At 40.6% G+C, this 14,534-nt stretch overlaps 1 protein-coding gene across 1 annotated transcript in view; it reads left to right on the forward strand.

Annotated features, from left to right (window-relative positions):
- Nucleotides 1-14,534, forward strand: part of LOC122816231 (piezo-type mechanosensitive ion channel component 2-like) — a 1,381,906-nt gene that overhangs the window by 69,948 nt on the left and 1,297,424 nt on the right. Inside the window, exon 5 of the mRNA XM_044088974.1 lies at nucleotides 12,901-13,114. Within this exon, the coding sequence (XP_043944909.1) occupies nucleotides 12,901-13,114 (214 nt within the window). The remainder of the gene's footprint in view (nucleotides 1-12,900; nucleotides 13,115-14,534) is intronic.

Below are 14,534 nucleotides of genomic sequence, written 5' to 3' on the forward strand. Positions count from 1 at the left end.
CGGTGCTGAGGGAGGTTTTCAGCTTTTCGGAGCGGGGACCTTTGGCTCTGCCTGACAGGGGTGCCTTCGAGGTCATGCGGAGTGTGTTGGAGCCCGGTTCAACTCCACAGTCGGTTCCGTCCGTCCCTCCCTCTTCGGTGCCTCAGGTTATGTCTGCTCACTCCCTCATCCCAGACCGCAGAGAGCCAGCTCCTCAAGAATCCCCTGTGGGGATCTCATCCTCTTCCGAGGCCTCTCCTGAATTGGCAGGAGCCACCTAGGAAGAGAAAGTGCAAGAGGAAGCACATAGACTCACCTGAGTCTGTCACCTCTGACACGGATTTAGAGGATTCCGAGGGTTCCCCCCATTCCCCTTCTGAAGATGTCTCCTTTGTAGACATTCTAGAGATCCTGAAACAGAGGGGAAATTGGCCAGCCCTTAACCCTTCGGAGGATGAATCTGTGTATCTTGAGGCGTTTGGCTCTCGCCCTTCCACCTCCTGGGTGTCCCCCCCCTTTGACCCCCTCATGCAGGTGGTAGCTAAAAAGGCTTGGACGGCTCCTGACTCTGTGGACCCCACCCCCAGGAGACCTTCAAAGTTTATCACAGCGCCAGCAGATAAGCAATTTCTGACTAAGGGAGTTTCTGTGGATGCTATGGTGGTAGCTGCCGCCACTAAGAAGGAGCTAGCTGATCCTTTGGTGCCTGTCCATCCTCCTAACAAGGAATCTAGGTCTATGGACAGGTACGGGAAGCGGATGTTTTCGTCAGCGACCTTTGCTATGCATTCGCTGAACTACCTCTGTCATTTCACTCATCTTCAAAGAGACTTGATCAAGGAAGCGAGTAAGATGTTAAAGGATCCTACAGCTGTGGGTTTTCAGGATAAGATGAACGCTCAGCTGGCTACCCTGAATTCTATAGCTAACTCCTCCATGCGCCTCCTCTCATATGCGGCTGATGGAGCTAGCAGAGCCGCAGGGACAGGTGTAGCCTTACGCCAGTATGCCTGGATGCGGCTGTGCAATTTTGCGGACCCCTTTAAAACATCTTTCACTAATTCCCCGTTTGATGGATCATCCCTCTTTGGTCCTCAAGTGAAAGAAACCTTGACGAGGTGCGAGACGGATGGCAAAACTCTTTCTGCCGTCGGAGTCCATTTTTCTACTCCTTCTAGGCCTTACCCCAAAGGCCAGAAAAGTGGGAAAATGTGGTTCCGCAAGCAATCTCAAGGGACTTTGCCTGACGCACAGAGTCGGTTCCCCTCCAGAGGCAGAGGAGGAAACAACAATGGTAGACATCGCCCTAGGGGCAGGGGGGGTCCGCAGAACCAGGGCAATCGAGAAACCTTTTCTGATAAGCCCTTCCAGCATCCCTGAGGTGTTGCCCGACTGTCCACCTTCGGAGGCAGTCGGGGGAAGATTGTCACTGTACCCAGAAGCCTGGCGATCCCTAACTCAAGACAAGTGGGTACAGTCCATCATTTCCGAAGGCTATTCCATTCCGTTCTTTCGTATTCCAAATCAATCAAAAAAATCCCTTCCAGATGTTCCACCCGCTCAAAGGGATCAAGCAGCGTTGGAAATTTCAAAGTTGCTTGCAATAAGAGCCATTCGGCCAGTGCCAGCAGACCAGCAAGGATCCGGAATCTACTCCAAGTTCTTTTTGGTTCCAAAGAAAACAGGGACTGGAGACCCATTTTGGATCTCAGTATCTTGAACAAGTCAGTCAAGAAAACAAGATTTCGGATGGTCACGCTACAATCCATCCTACCCTATTGGGAAAGGAAAACTGGATGTGCTCTATAGACCTCCAGGATGCGTACTATCATATAAAAATGAACAGACGCTCCAGGAGATTCCTCCGCTTCAGGCTGGGAACCAGTCACTTTCAGTTCAGAGCCCTGCCCTTTGGACTCACCACTGCCCCCCGGGTGTTTACCAAATGCATGGCAGTGGTAGCTTCTCACCTGAGACGTCAAGGATTCCAGGTGTTTCCATACTTAGACGACTGGCTCCTCACAGCTCCTACCAAGCATCTCCTTCGAATAGCCAGAGACTACACCTTTCGCATTTGTCAAAAGTTAGGTATCTCAATAAATTGCGAAAAGTCTGTTTTGTCGCCTTGTCGTGCTATTTCCTTCATAGGCGCAAATCTAGACACAGTCAACATGTCTGCGAGGCTCACAGACCAAAGAATAGCAGACATACGCAAACTGGTCTCCCTTTTCTTCCACAGCAACAGAGTCAAAGTCAGATTAGTTCTGAAAGTACTAGGGATTATGGCGGCTGCTATCCCTCTACTTCTATTAGCCAGATTTCATTTCACATGAGAATCCTTCAATGGATGCTCTTCACACAATGGTCGTACCAACAACTTCCGATGTCCCACACCATTATGATTACGCAAGCATGCAAGAATCATCTTCTTTGGTGGATTTCTTCCCCCCAGCTCTTCCTGGGAAGACCCTTTGTTCCTCCCCCTCCGGTTGCTACTCTGACAACGGACGCCTCCCTGATCGGGTGGGGGGGGCATTATCAGGGCAGAACAGTCCAGGGCATATGGCAACCAGACGAACGCCACTTGCATATAAATGTTCTAGAGATGAGAGCAGTGCTTTTAGCGTTGCAAGCCCTTCAAGACTCTCTTCCCTTGGGAACGATAGCAGTCCAGACGGACAACATGTCTGTAGTGTGGTATATCAACAAACAAGGCAGAACCAGGTCCTATCCCCTGTGTCGAGAAGCACTCAGACTGTGGCAATGGGCGATTTCTTCTCAGCGGTTTCTGATTGCAACGCACATCCCGGAGGTCCAATCTTATCGCGGACAAGTTGAGCAGAGCTATCCTCATGCCTCACGAGTGGTCTCTGAAAGATTCTATTTTGGAGAAAATTTTTCTCAAGTGGGGTCAGCCTTGCTGCGACCTTTTTGCTACTCCCCAAAACAGCAAGTGCAGAGATTACTTCACCATATTCCCGTTACCAGACCAGCCCAGCAGAGACGCTCTAGTCCAAGTTTGGCCCCGGGGACTTCTGTATGCATTTCCTCCCTTCCCACTAATCTCTCAAGTGATACAGAAAGCTATCGCTCAGAAGGCCTCATTGATCCTCATTGCTCCTTACTGGCCTCGACAGGTTTGGTTCCCCTTTCTACATCAATTTCTGTTGGAGCAACCTTGGCATCTGGACCTAGTTCCGGATCTTTTGATCCATCAGTCGGGTCAGTTACATCGCTCCCTCCCCTCTCTGAACCTCACTGCTTGGTTCCTCCAGTTCCAACCTTAGCCAGGCTTCCTCAAATATCTAACTCTGTCCGAGATATTTTGATAGCTTCCCATAAATCTTCCACTCGGAAGATTTATCTGAGTAAATGGAAACGTTTCGCCTATTGGGCTCAAGGAAGGGACTTAGATCCGTTTACTGCTCCCATCCAAACAGTTCTGGATTTTCTAGCTGAACTTTTTCATGCAGGTTCATCTCCTTCTACTCTTAAAGTTCAATTGGCAGCTATATCCAACTTTCACGTGGGCATCTCAGATTCTGCCATCATGTCCCACAAGCTTTGCAAAGCGTTCTTGAAGGGAGTTTTTCTCCTTAAGCCTCCGATAAGAACTCCTCCTCCTTCTTGGGACCTTAATTTAGTTCTCACATCTTTGATTCTTTCCCCTTTTGAACCTGCAGCTTCTTGTTCAATGAAATTGCTATCCTGGAAGACTCTCTTTCTGGTAGCCATTACTTCAGCTAGAAGGGTCTCAGAACTTCATGCACTCAGCAGCCGACCACCCTATCTGTTGTTTCATAAGGATAGGGTATCCTTACGGACCAATCCATCCTTCTTACCTAAAGTAGCCTCTGTGGCAAATCTAAATCAAGACATAGACCTCCCTGTGTTTTTTCCTAATTTTTCTAACAGGTCTGAACAAAAATTGCATTGGCTAGATGTTCATCGTCAATTGAGATATTATTTGGACAGGACCAAACAGATCAGAAAAACTGACCAGTTGTTTGTTTCTTATGCAGAAGGTAGAGAGGGCCTTGCAGTTTATAAGGTATCACTATCCAGATGGCTAACATCCCTGATTTCCTTTGTGTATGAAATTAGACACCAAAAGTTGCCTAACAAACCTAAGGCTCATTTGACTAGGGCTTTGGCTACCTCTTTAGCTTTCCAAGACAGGCTGCCTATTGATACCATTTGTGCAGCAGCTACATGGGCTACTCCTCACACTTTCATTTCTCATTATAAGTTGGATCTAGCTTCTAGACATAGAACTAATTTTGGTTCCACTGTTCTCAAGAGTCTGTTCCGATAGGCCACCCGGGACAAGGTGCTAGGGACGCGGTCCCATCCAGCAAGAATGAAGGCGAGATAGACAACTTAACATATAGAAGTTATGTTCTTACCATAACATTCCATGTTAGTTGTCTTCTTCTCACCTTCTTTCTTGCGTCCCACCCTCCTTCCCCCTAGCCTGGACAGACCTAGAGGAGTTTGATTGTGACCTCTCTTTCTTCCACCTCTATTGTATATGTATATGCTATACTTTGCATATATCCCTTCATCAGGTTTCAGGTCACCTTCTTCCTCTCCTTTTATAGAGGTGGTGTCCCCTTTTCCAGTAGTTCTGGATTTATTATTGGCTGGGCCTAGCTTACAAACGAGATCTGAGGTAATACCGCCTAGTATTGTGGGATATAAGGGGAGCCTCGAGCCGGTGGAACCAACTCTCGAGCTTTTAGAGTGGCCGAGTCAGAGCCGAGGTCGGCTCCGAACCCATCCAGCAAGAAAGAAGGCGAGAAGAAGACAACTAACATGGAATGTTATGGTAAGAACATAACTTCTATTTTAGTAGTGTAAATGCATGTAAACATGACAAAACCTTCACAATGTATTCCACAGACCATTACAGCCTCTTACTTCTTTTCAGAAAGAGAAACAAATTGAATCACAGCTTGCCATTAAATCTTCAGATATTTTGACTGGTTATGAAACAAAACATTATAACTGACATATTTTATGAATAGAGTATTTTCCTGAATCTGTGGTGTGTCAGTGTGATAACTATGTCAAAGGTTATACTAACTGCTTTCAGTTTCTCTGTGAGAATTCTGTGAGCTGAAGCTTCTGAAGTAACTCATGAACACTGTGCATGAGACAGCCCACATCTCAGATTGTCTCTCTTAACATTTTGGTGGGAAACTTATTAAAACTAGTGACAAACATTCATTTAGCAGTGTAAATGCATCTAAACATGACAAAACCTTCACAATGTATTCCACAGATCATTACAGCCTCTACGTAAGTGAAATTAAGCCCAAAATTACCAACAAGCAATAAAACTCAACATTCTTCTCCCAACTCAATTTTCATACAAATCCTATTATTCACTGTGCCCACACAATCAAAAGCATTTCTATATATTAATAAAGAAAAGAAAAAGAGAGTAGAAAATAAAAGGAGTGAGGCAGAAATAAAAAATGTAAGAGAAAGCTGTAAGAAGTATATACAATGGAATGTTACTTACTGTTTATATTAATAGAGTTAAAAATAAAACATATTATTTACTCTTATTTAGTTCTGATTATTATTAGTTAAAGCATAACAGATTATTTACAAACAGGCATAAGCAGTATAATCAAGAAAGTATAATTAGAAATAGCATTTGAAGAACTTATAAAAACTTTTACAAGGAATAAATATGTTATTATTCTATTAATGATATTTTCATTACTGTTCTCTCCCTGCCCTCCCCACCCTTTACCCACTACATAATCTAAATAGAATGTCATTGTTTAAACAAAGAAAATAATAAAAGGAGAAGGAAAAAGGTAAAGATAAAAAATGTATCAAATTACTAACCTTACTTCTTTTCAGAAAGAGAAACAAATTGAATCACAGCTTGCCATTAAATCTTCAGGTATTTTGACTGGTTATGAAACAAAACATTTCTTTGCACATAGAGAATAACTTTGATTAAATCTTTTCCAAAATATTTGTGGCTTTCTGGAAATGCAGGAACTATATTCAAAAGATTAATAATGAACTAAAATGATGAGAGAGAAAAAACATATAACAAATCATTTGTTTTTAGTCTCTTCTTCTTCTCTGAAGTCTTCCACGAAGCTTCAGTTGCCAATCTCTTTAATGAAGAACTAGCCCATTCCATTTCTTCTATTTTATCCAAAATCCTTTTTCTTTGACAAACAGTAAAGCAGAGTCTAAATCATCGAAAACCTTAGGACCATCAGGAAGGAAGATTTTAAGCTTGGCAGGAAACAGAAGGTATGTTTTAAACTGTGCTTTTTAAGCTCCCTTATTAGTGGCAGAAAAACTTTTCTTTTAGCTATTACCATGGAAGAATAGTCATTGTCAAAACGCACAGTTGTCTCATTAATCTTAACAGGAGCTTTAGCCCAAGCAGATTTAAGAACCATCTCTTTATCAAAGATGATAGAAATCTAACTATAACTGATCTAGGATATTTTTGTTAGAGTTAGTATTAGCTATAGATCTATGTGCTCATTCGATACCAAAAGAGAATGCTTCTGGTAAGTCTAAAGTTTTAGGGAGCCAAGTTGTTAAAAAAGAAGTAATATTGTTACCTTCAATATTTTCTGGCGGTCCAAAAATCCTAATGTTATTGCCTAGATCTATTTTCCAGGTCATCCAGCTTTGTTTGTAAATGTGTATTTTGTTTCAGCAGAAACTCAATGTTGATTTCCTCTTCTTGGATTCTATTTTCCATGTCATTCACAGCTTCTTCTATGCCTGTCATCTGGTTCTTCTGTTGTTGCAGGTCTGTATGTAACATGTCTATTTGTTTTGTAGTTTTTTCTATGAAGGTGTCTATTTTAGTATCCATTTTATCCATTTTATCAGTAAGTTGCTGGATTATAATTATCAGAGACTGAAGTTCTTTCTTGATGCTGGAGTCTTGAGAATTTGTCTTACTGGAACTAATTTCAGACTGATAAACTGACAGGAAAATTTCCACAGTGATTTCTGACAGGAATATTGTTAAGATTTCCTTTCTTTTTTAGATATAGTTCAAGAACTATATAAAACAAACGTATTTAGAAAGAAAATTACTTCAAAAATTAATTTTTTAAGTAATTAATTCCTGTCAGTGTAATGAAATTGGTGGAGCTGAAGAAATCTGCTGCTATCCTGTGTTCATCCTTGGCCACGCCCCTGGAATCCTCGTTCTGACACCATGTCACTCATCTTGTCAGGATAGAACAGACGAACATCTGTGGGTTCTGTTCAAGCAACTTTATTATGTACAAACCCATCAGGATTGAGGCTTAATAACTTTAACTTAGATAAACTTATAAACAAACTAGCTATCACATCCATACATGCTCACACTCTGGCTGCACTCTCAAAATGGCACTGAAGCTAGCATGTGCTTGCTATTTATATGCACGTGCTGTCCTTGGAAATGCTTTTTAAAAATACAACACACACACTAGTCTACAGTGCGTATGTGCTGTATGCTCTGTGTTTGTGTTGTGTGTTTGTGTGTCCTATCCTCTCTAATTTACTCCACATATGCAAGTCCAGTTATGTAACAAAGTATTAGTTTAAGGGTGTGCACACTTATGCAACCAGCTTATTGTACATTTTTTATTTTTTATATTTTTCCCCTAACAGATTTGTTCGTTTTTCAATTGAATTGTACACTTTATAGATCACATTAAAGGTGGGAAAAATGAAATGATTTATTGTGGTCTCATTTTGTTATATCACAAAAACCTGGCATTTTAACAGGGATGTGTACACTTTTTATATCCACTGTACATGAACATTCTTTTTCAAGGAAAAGAAAAGGCATCTGTCTTATAAGCCTTCTTGCATGGAGTCTTGTGGAAGTGGAACTTTGCTAGCTGGCTGTTCTGAAAGGAGGCAAAAAGATCTACTTGAGAAACTTAACAACTTGAAATAGTCCTAGGGACCACAGGCAATTTAAAGAACTGAATGCCTTGATAAGGGCAAGCATCTATTTTATATTTATGTGCTGGTGTCTCTCCTTTTTTTAGTCCAAAATACTTTGCACTTTTATTCTTGATACTGTTCCCTGAGCAACATCCAAGGCGTCTGTCAGGACTGACTGCTATTGAGCAGGAGGCTAAAAGGTGAGACCTGGATTCAGGGATATTTGATGTCTTGACCAAGTGATTTCTGTAATCACAAATCCCAGAACTGGAATCCGAAAAGATAATGGGTGTTGATGCTAGACCAAAAAGACCTCAGATACCATTGTATGTTTCTCATGTGGAGTCGTACCAGATGCATCATGAGAATCATAGATGCTATAAAATCTAGAATCCTGAGGTATTCCCTCCAGTTGACCAAAGTCTGAGTGGAAATCCCCTAGAATAGATGTAAATGTAGATCTATTTTTTTCCTTTGGAAGAAAAACTTTTAGCACTTAGATCTCTTGCAAACACCCAAAGAACACAATCCTGTGTGATGGAGTCAAAAAAGTCTTTTGAATGTTCTCTTGAAATCCCAGGTATTATACGATACCTCTCACCCAAGTGAGAAGTTCATGACACCTTGAAAAAGACTCTGCACAGATATAAACAAGTCTTCTAAATATGGAAAATGCATATATCATGTAGCCTGCAATGTGATAGAACTGAAGATAGATACTTTGTGACCACTCTTGGAGTAGTGGATAGCTCAAAGGGAAGGCAGAGAACTGATAAGGTGATTCAGACACAAAAACTTAAGAAATGTCTGAAATCTGGATGTGATAGGAATGTGAGGATAAGCATCTTTTAAATCTAAGGTTACAAAAAAAAAACTCAAATGAGGAAGAAGGGGAAAGATGTTCTGTAGTGAATGCATTTTGAACTTGGACACTATCATAAACTGGTTTAGGAAAGAAAGGCCAGAACTGGCCTCCAGGCATTTTCTTTCTTTGGCACCAGAAACATTCTTGAATAAAAGCTGTTTCTACTACCGTCTGGGAAAGCATGTTCTGTTGAACAGAAGGGAACAGTTTGGTTTTGTCTAGTGAGTGTGGAATAATTTCCTGGAAAGGAGCGATTTCTTCCCACTGCCATCTGTAACCCTGCTGAATCAGTCGTATAACCCATTTGTCTGAAACAATCTGTTTCCAAAAAGAGAAATAGAGGTTCTTGCTTTCTGCAAGGGATAAACAACTGTAAGAGTGGGAGGAAGGACAGCATCCCTTACATAGTCATCCTGACTTATTTGACTGTTTTTATTTGGGGGTGGTCCCACTTTCTTTTTAGAAACTCTATGCCATTGTTTCTTAAATGTCTACTTGCCAGCATTTTGATGAGATTGTTGTTTTGTTTCTTGCCAAAATGGACAAAGGAGCAGAAAATGCTTGGAAATTTTAGAGAATGAGGGCTGAATGAAAAATCTAAGAGATTCCCTGTGTCATCTTATCCCTGTCATCACTTTTTTTGATAACCTCTACAGCAGAGGGTCCAAAAACTAGATCTATATCCTAAGGTGAATTTAAAATCCCATTTTTACATCCTCTGGAAGGTTCTGAGAACACAGCCAGGCAAACACAGTACCGTTGGATATAGTGTTTACAGGGTCAAAATCATAAACACACTTTAAACAATGAGCAGTGATCTGAGAAATAGAACAAACTAAACCGTGCAAAGATTTTTTCCTCAGTGGAAGGAACTGAAGATTTAATATTTCCGCAATTAGTCAGATAAAACTTTAACATAAGTTTCTGACAATTCAAAATTCTAAAAATTAAAGTTGTAGAAGCATACACTTTCCCCCCAAACTTATCAATTGTTCTACCATCTTTGTCAGAAGGGAAAGTATTAGAATTAACAATATGCTTGGTAACAGCTGAATTGACTAAAGCTGTAGTTGCTGGGTCAGGTATGGGATGAGTGCGTGGAAATTTGAAAGACTGTGGAACTTTGTAAATTCTATTTGCTTTCCTAGGTGCAACAGGCTAAGCAGGCTGTCTATGTGGGAAATCCCAGGCTGTGACAAACGGTTTACTATCAATATACTGAAAATTAAAAAAAAAAAAACGGTACGGAACAGCGAAGTGTTGTACCGAAACTGCAACTAACCGAACGGCCCTATTGTCGAAAACCAGCCGTTAATGCTGAAAATGTCGACAACGACATTTTACGGCATTAACAATACCACCATTATGTAACTCCCTAATCCCTACACCTAACATCCCGGTTATGCAGGGGAGCAAGCCCCCCCTGCACTGCCCTGTGGGGGGCTGTGCCCCTACAACCCCCAACTTAATATTCCAACTCCGAGATCGCACTACAGTGAGGAAAGGGATGTATTTCCCTAACCGCACTGTACTACAATCCCTTTACATGAGCGAATGTTATATTTGCGAATGCACAGTCCATTCGCAAATATGATGTTCGCTCATGTAACCTGCACACATGTGAAGTATTTGAACAGGTGTTGCTCAAATGCTTCATACATTTTAATAGTAAACTGTGACAAACACATCCTGCAATGCTAGCAGCACTGGGGGATTGGGATGAGATTATGGGAATTCCATTTGTAACATTTCATAGTATTTTCTGAGGGATTGAGAAACCTTAGTGTTCTCCAACTGAAACCACTGGCACATTCTGGAAGCAGTCACAGCAAAAGAGAATCCTTAACAGGGAGATTCAGAAAACATGCTCTCCTCTGAGTCCGAATCAAAATTCTAAGGAGAAAAAACTGTATCTCCTATCACATTCCTCTTCATATTCAATTTCTTTAATCTCTTTAGGAAAAGAGAAATGCCCTTTTCTCTTACCAGAAACCACCAGATAAGAAGGGTCAATAACTTGTATGAGACCCTGAGCCAGACTTAATAAACTACTCTTGTACAGTGAAACTGGAGCAGGAGAAGCTAAATGTTTTGTTTTCTGTTTCTTTTTGACAGAAAAGTTAAGGCAAACAGGATGTTTAATGGCAGCAACAGCTTCTCCGGGGATGGGCATAACATTCTGGTTATGCAGGGGTACCTTCCCTTCCCCTTCTGTCAACAATGAGTAGCTCTTCCTTGCCCTCTAAGGGGACTTCAACATCCACAGAGGATATGGTTAACCCATGGTTCATAATGGCTGTATGGGCAACACCAGAGAGATCCAGGTAAAAAGATGAGTGGTCTGAAGAACCAACTTTGGCCACAGCAGAGATACCCACTTATGGCTGAGAGAAACTGCTAGCCTGTTGTGGCAGCAAGGACTGTTTAGTTAACTTTTTCTTTCTTTCGCTGGAAGAAGAACTGTCCATGGGACTGGTAGTTTGTTCCATGGTCAAGCCAAAAATGGTGCATTTTTCTCAGGGAAACTAACCAGCCAGTAAAATTTCAAAAGTAGTACAATGTAATTTTTCCAATAAAATCACAGTAAAAAGTACTGTAATACACATTACCATTTCCAAAAAAGTAATTTAAACAGTTTCCCCACAGATAAAATGGTTTTAGAATGTTTAAATCAACTTTTAAACTGTCAAACACAAAAGTGTGCTCCCGTTTAAAAGTAAAGCAAAGTCGTCTGAAAGTCAATAAAAGCATGTATTCCTAGCTTAAAATATACTTTCCCATAAAGGAAAGTAAACTAAAATATTAAAAATGTTGAAAGGCATCTACTTAAAGAGAACTTATCTGCCCAGCAATGGAACAGTACAAGCTGATTGTCAATCCTCCGAAGCTGGGAGTGCAGCTCCCTCTTTGGCGGCATGAAAGCTCTGCAGGGCTTGGTGCCTACACTGGTCTCTTTATTCAGCACAGCTCAAGATGACTAATGTTTTGGGCCCGTGGAGCTGCTCTGAAGCTTTGGAAGTTGTCTGGCTGTTATGTCCTATGCAGAATATAATCCATATAGCTTAGGCTACTGCAGCAGTGATCAATATAAAGAACATTGTAGCATGCAAGTATTGTCATGTAGATGGGTGTACGTATGCACAGTACACCACTACGTTATTCCAGAGCCTACACTTAACAAGAGGAGATAGAACAGAAAAGTGTTTTCTTAATGTGGTATCATTATTTTAAAAAGGTAAGAAATTTCTATTTTAATGATGTCATTGAGTGTAATCTCATTATAAAATCACTAGCTAATTGCAATGCAGTGCTCCATCGTTAGGTAAGCCCAACATTACCTACACCTGACCATGATGTATGGATTAAGCATAGGGATTATACCATGCAATTAACTCCTCCATTAGAATGACAAGATACAAAGAATAAAAGCAGTTTTAGCACCATACAAGTTCATTCAATTTGAGCTGTGCAAGTGACATATCACCACGAAAACCTAAACAAATACGACATATACTACCCAAAAAGTGTGACAGTCCATCTAACAACAAAATGAAATTCTTTCTTATGTACTCTATATTTTAAATGTCTTCTGAATGTTCATTTATATTGGTAACTGTAACAGAGGCTGTATTGTAGAATCTGCTCAGAATGCATATAATAATTGTTGTTAGAACTTTGTTGTTTACCAACTGGTGATCTTGTAGGCTTGACTGGAAAGAATCAGAAATGCTGGTGGAAGAAAATAACAAGGGAATCACAAAGAAATGTTATGACAGTGAGGAGTGTTACCTGTTGTCTCTGGATCTGAAGCCCCAGTGAGTTAAAATAGAAAATGGGGGAAAAAATCTATGCAGTATGAGAAAAAGCACTGCAAAAATCCATTACTGCTTGTTTCTTCTGTTGGACAGGGTATATCTGACCAGTTAAACCTTTCTGGTAACAATAATAATAACAAAATTAGAACATATATTTCCCTAATTGTATCACATTGACTTAAGCTTTCTGATGTCACTGCTATGATACACTGTTTGGATGTAGGATGGTTTCCTAGGAAAAATAACACTTTTCTGTATCCTATATAAATGGTGCATTATTTTTCCTCTTATTTTGGTCTAAAGGTATCACCATACCATCACTGACCTCAGGAGTATATTTCTTCACCTTCCTTGGCATTTGTTCCTGGTGGGCCTGCTATCGCATGTTCAGTACAATTGTCTTCAGCAGTCTGTGCGTAATGATGGCTATATTCAGTGCTGGGCACCTGATTGGAATCTACCTTTATCAGCTGCACTACTTCCAGATTCTGCTTCCACATGAGGATATCTATGCCAGGTAAGAGGTGGCATCTTACCATCTCAAGCTAGGCTTCTTGAAGGAATGCATTACTTTACATATTTATTTGAGCCTTAAATGACACATTTGAATGGAAATTGTTCATTTATATAAACTACACATTTGTTACAGTGAAAATTAATACCACACAAATGCAGTGCTTACAGAAACAGTGTAAAGTTAAAGTAAACTAGACTAATGAAAGAAAAAAAGGTCAAACATGGAGAAGCATGTATACAAGAACACACATAAATGCTCACATATTAACCTAACTATAGTTAGCTTATAAAGCACAGCATATATCTGGTTACCAATAGTGAGTCAATATCTTACATGACCCAGAATAAAGATCTGTTGCTACTTGATGAGAGATGCACATTTGGAAGTGAAAGACAATAAATAATGCCTTTAGAAAACATAGCAGGTCTGGCATAATGAAAACATACAATTTCCAAATCACTGCATTTAAGTCTCATGGGACAACTCAATTTTTCAAAGGTGAGACCTAATCTTGGTCAGGCAGATTAAAAAGCTCATTGAACAACGTAGATCAAAGGAAAATAGAAGAGTATCAGACTGTGAACTATAAACAGCATGATTCAGAGAAGTATGTACAGGAAAGTAAGTACCATGCCTTGCATGAATCATGCACAAGGAGCCACAGAGTAAACTGTACATCAGATACAGCCTATAGAATCCCAAGTAGCATACAGTACACTTGGCAGAGAGCTTAACCTGATGTACACAAATCAGCAAATCAATAACAGGCACAGTAGCAATGACCCTGTAATATTAACAGAAAGGCTGCCAAAGCAATGTCCTATGCACAACAAATGAAGCACAGACAACAGACAGAGGTCACCATGCATAAAAAACACAAGACCGTGCCAGTTCCATAGTATACAAGAGTAAAGCCTGAATATGACTCAAACAATTTGTTTTTAATTAGTGACCCAGGTATTTGAGAAGTTTGTCAGGCGGAGACATTGGAAAGGTGAGGCGGAGTCTTTTCACATCTGTCTTGGGGGGGGGGGGGCAGTTTGAAGGTTGCATGCCCCTTATGAGGATTCCATCAAGAATCCTTGGGTGAGGCAAGATATCACCAGAAGTGCTTTTTTGTACAAAGTGTGTGCATGTTTAAGGCAATACCTTTCACAGAACTACGAAAGGCTTTCCAAAGTAATTGGGAGTATATCTTCAGACATTAGCACTTGTACTGAGACATATTGGCTTGCAAGGGGGAATGAATAGTATCTTAAGTAAAAAAAGGAATGTAAAAAATGATGATACTATGATGAATCTACTCCCACTGCTTGTCTCCTGCTTCTAGTGGATCAAATCTGTTGTAGGTATTTTGCTTCTTGGGGCTGGAGAACAAATAGGCCAAGTGGACAGGAAGGTAGGTTGACAGTCAGTGGGA

This window comes from Protopterus annectens, chromosome 12.part0, assembly GCF_019279795.1.
Source record: "Protopterus annectens isolate FY-2018-M chromosome 12.part0, PAN1.0, whole genome shotgun sequence".
In the NCBI taxonomy this organism is placed as follows: Eukaryota; Metazoa; Chordata; order Ceratodontiformes; family Protopteridae; genus Protopterus; species Protopterus annectens.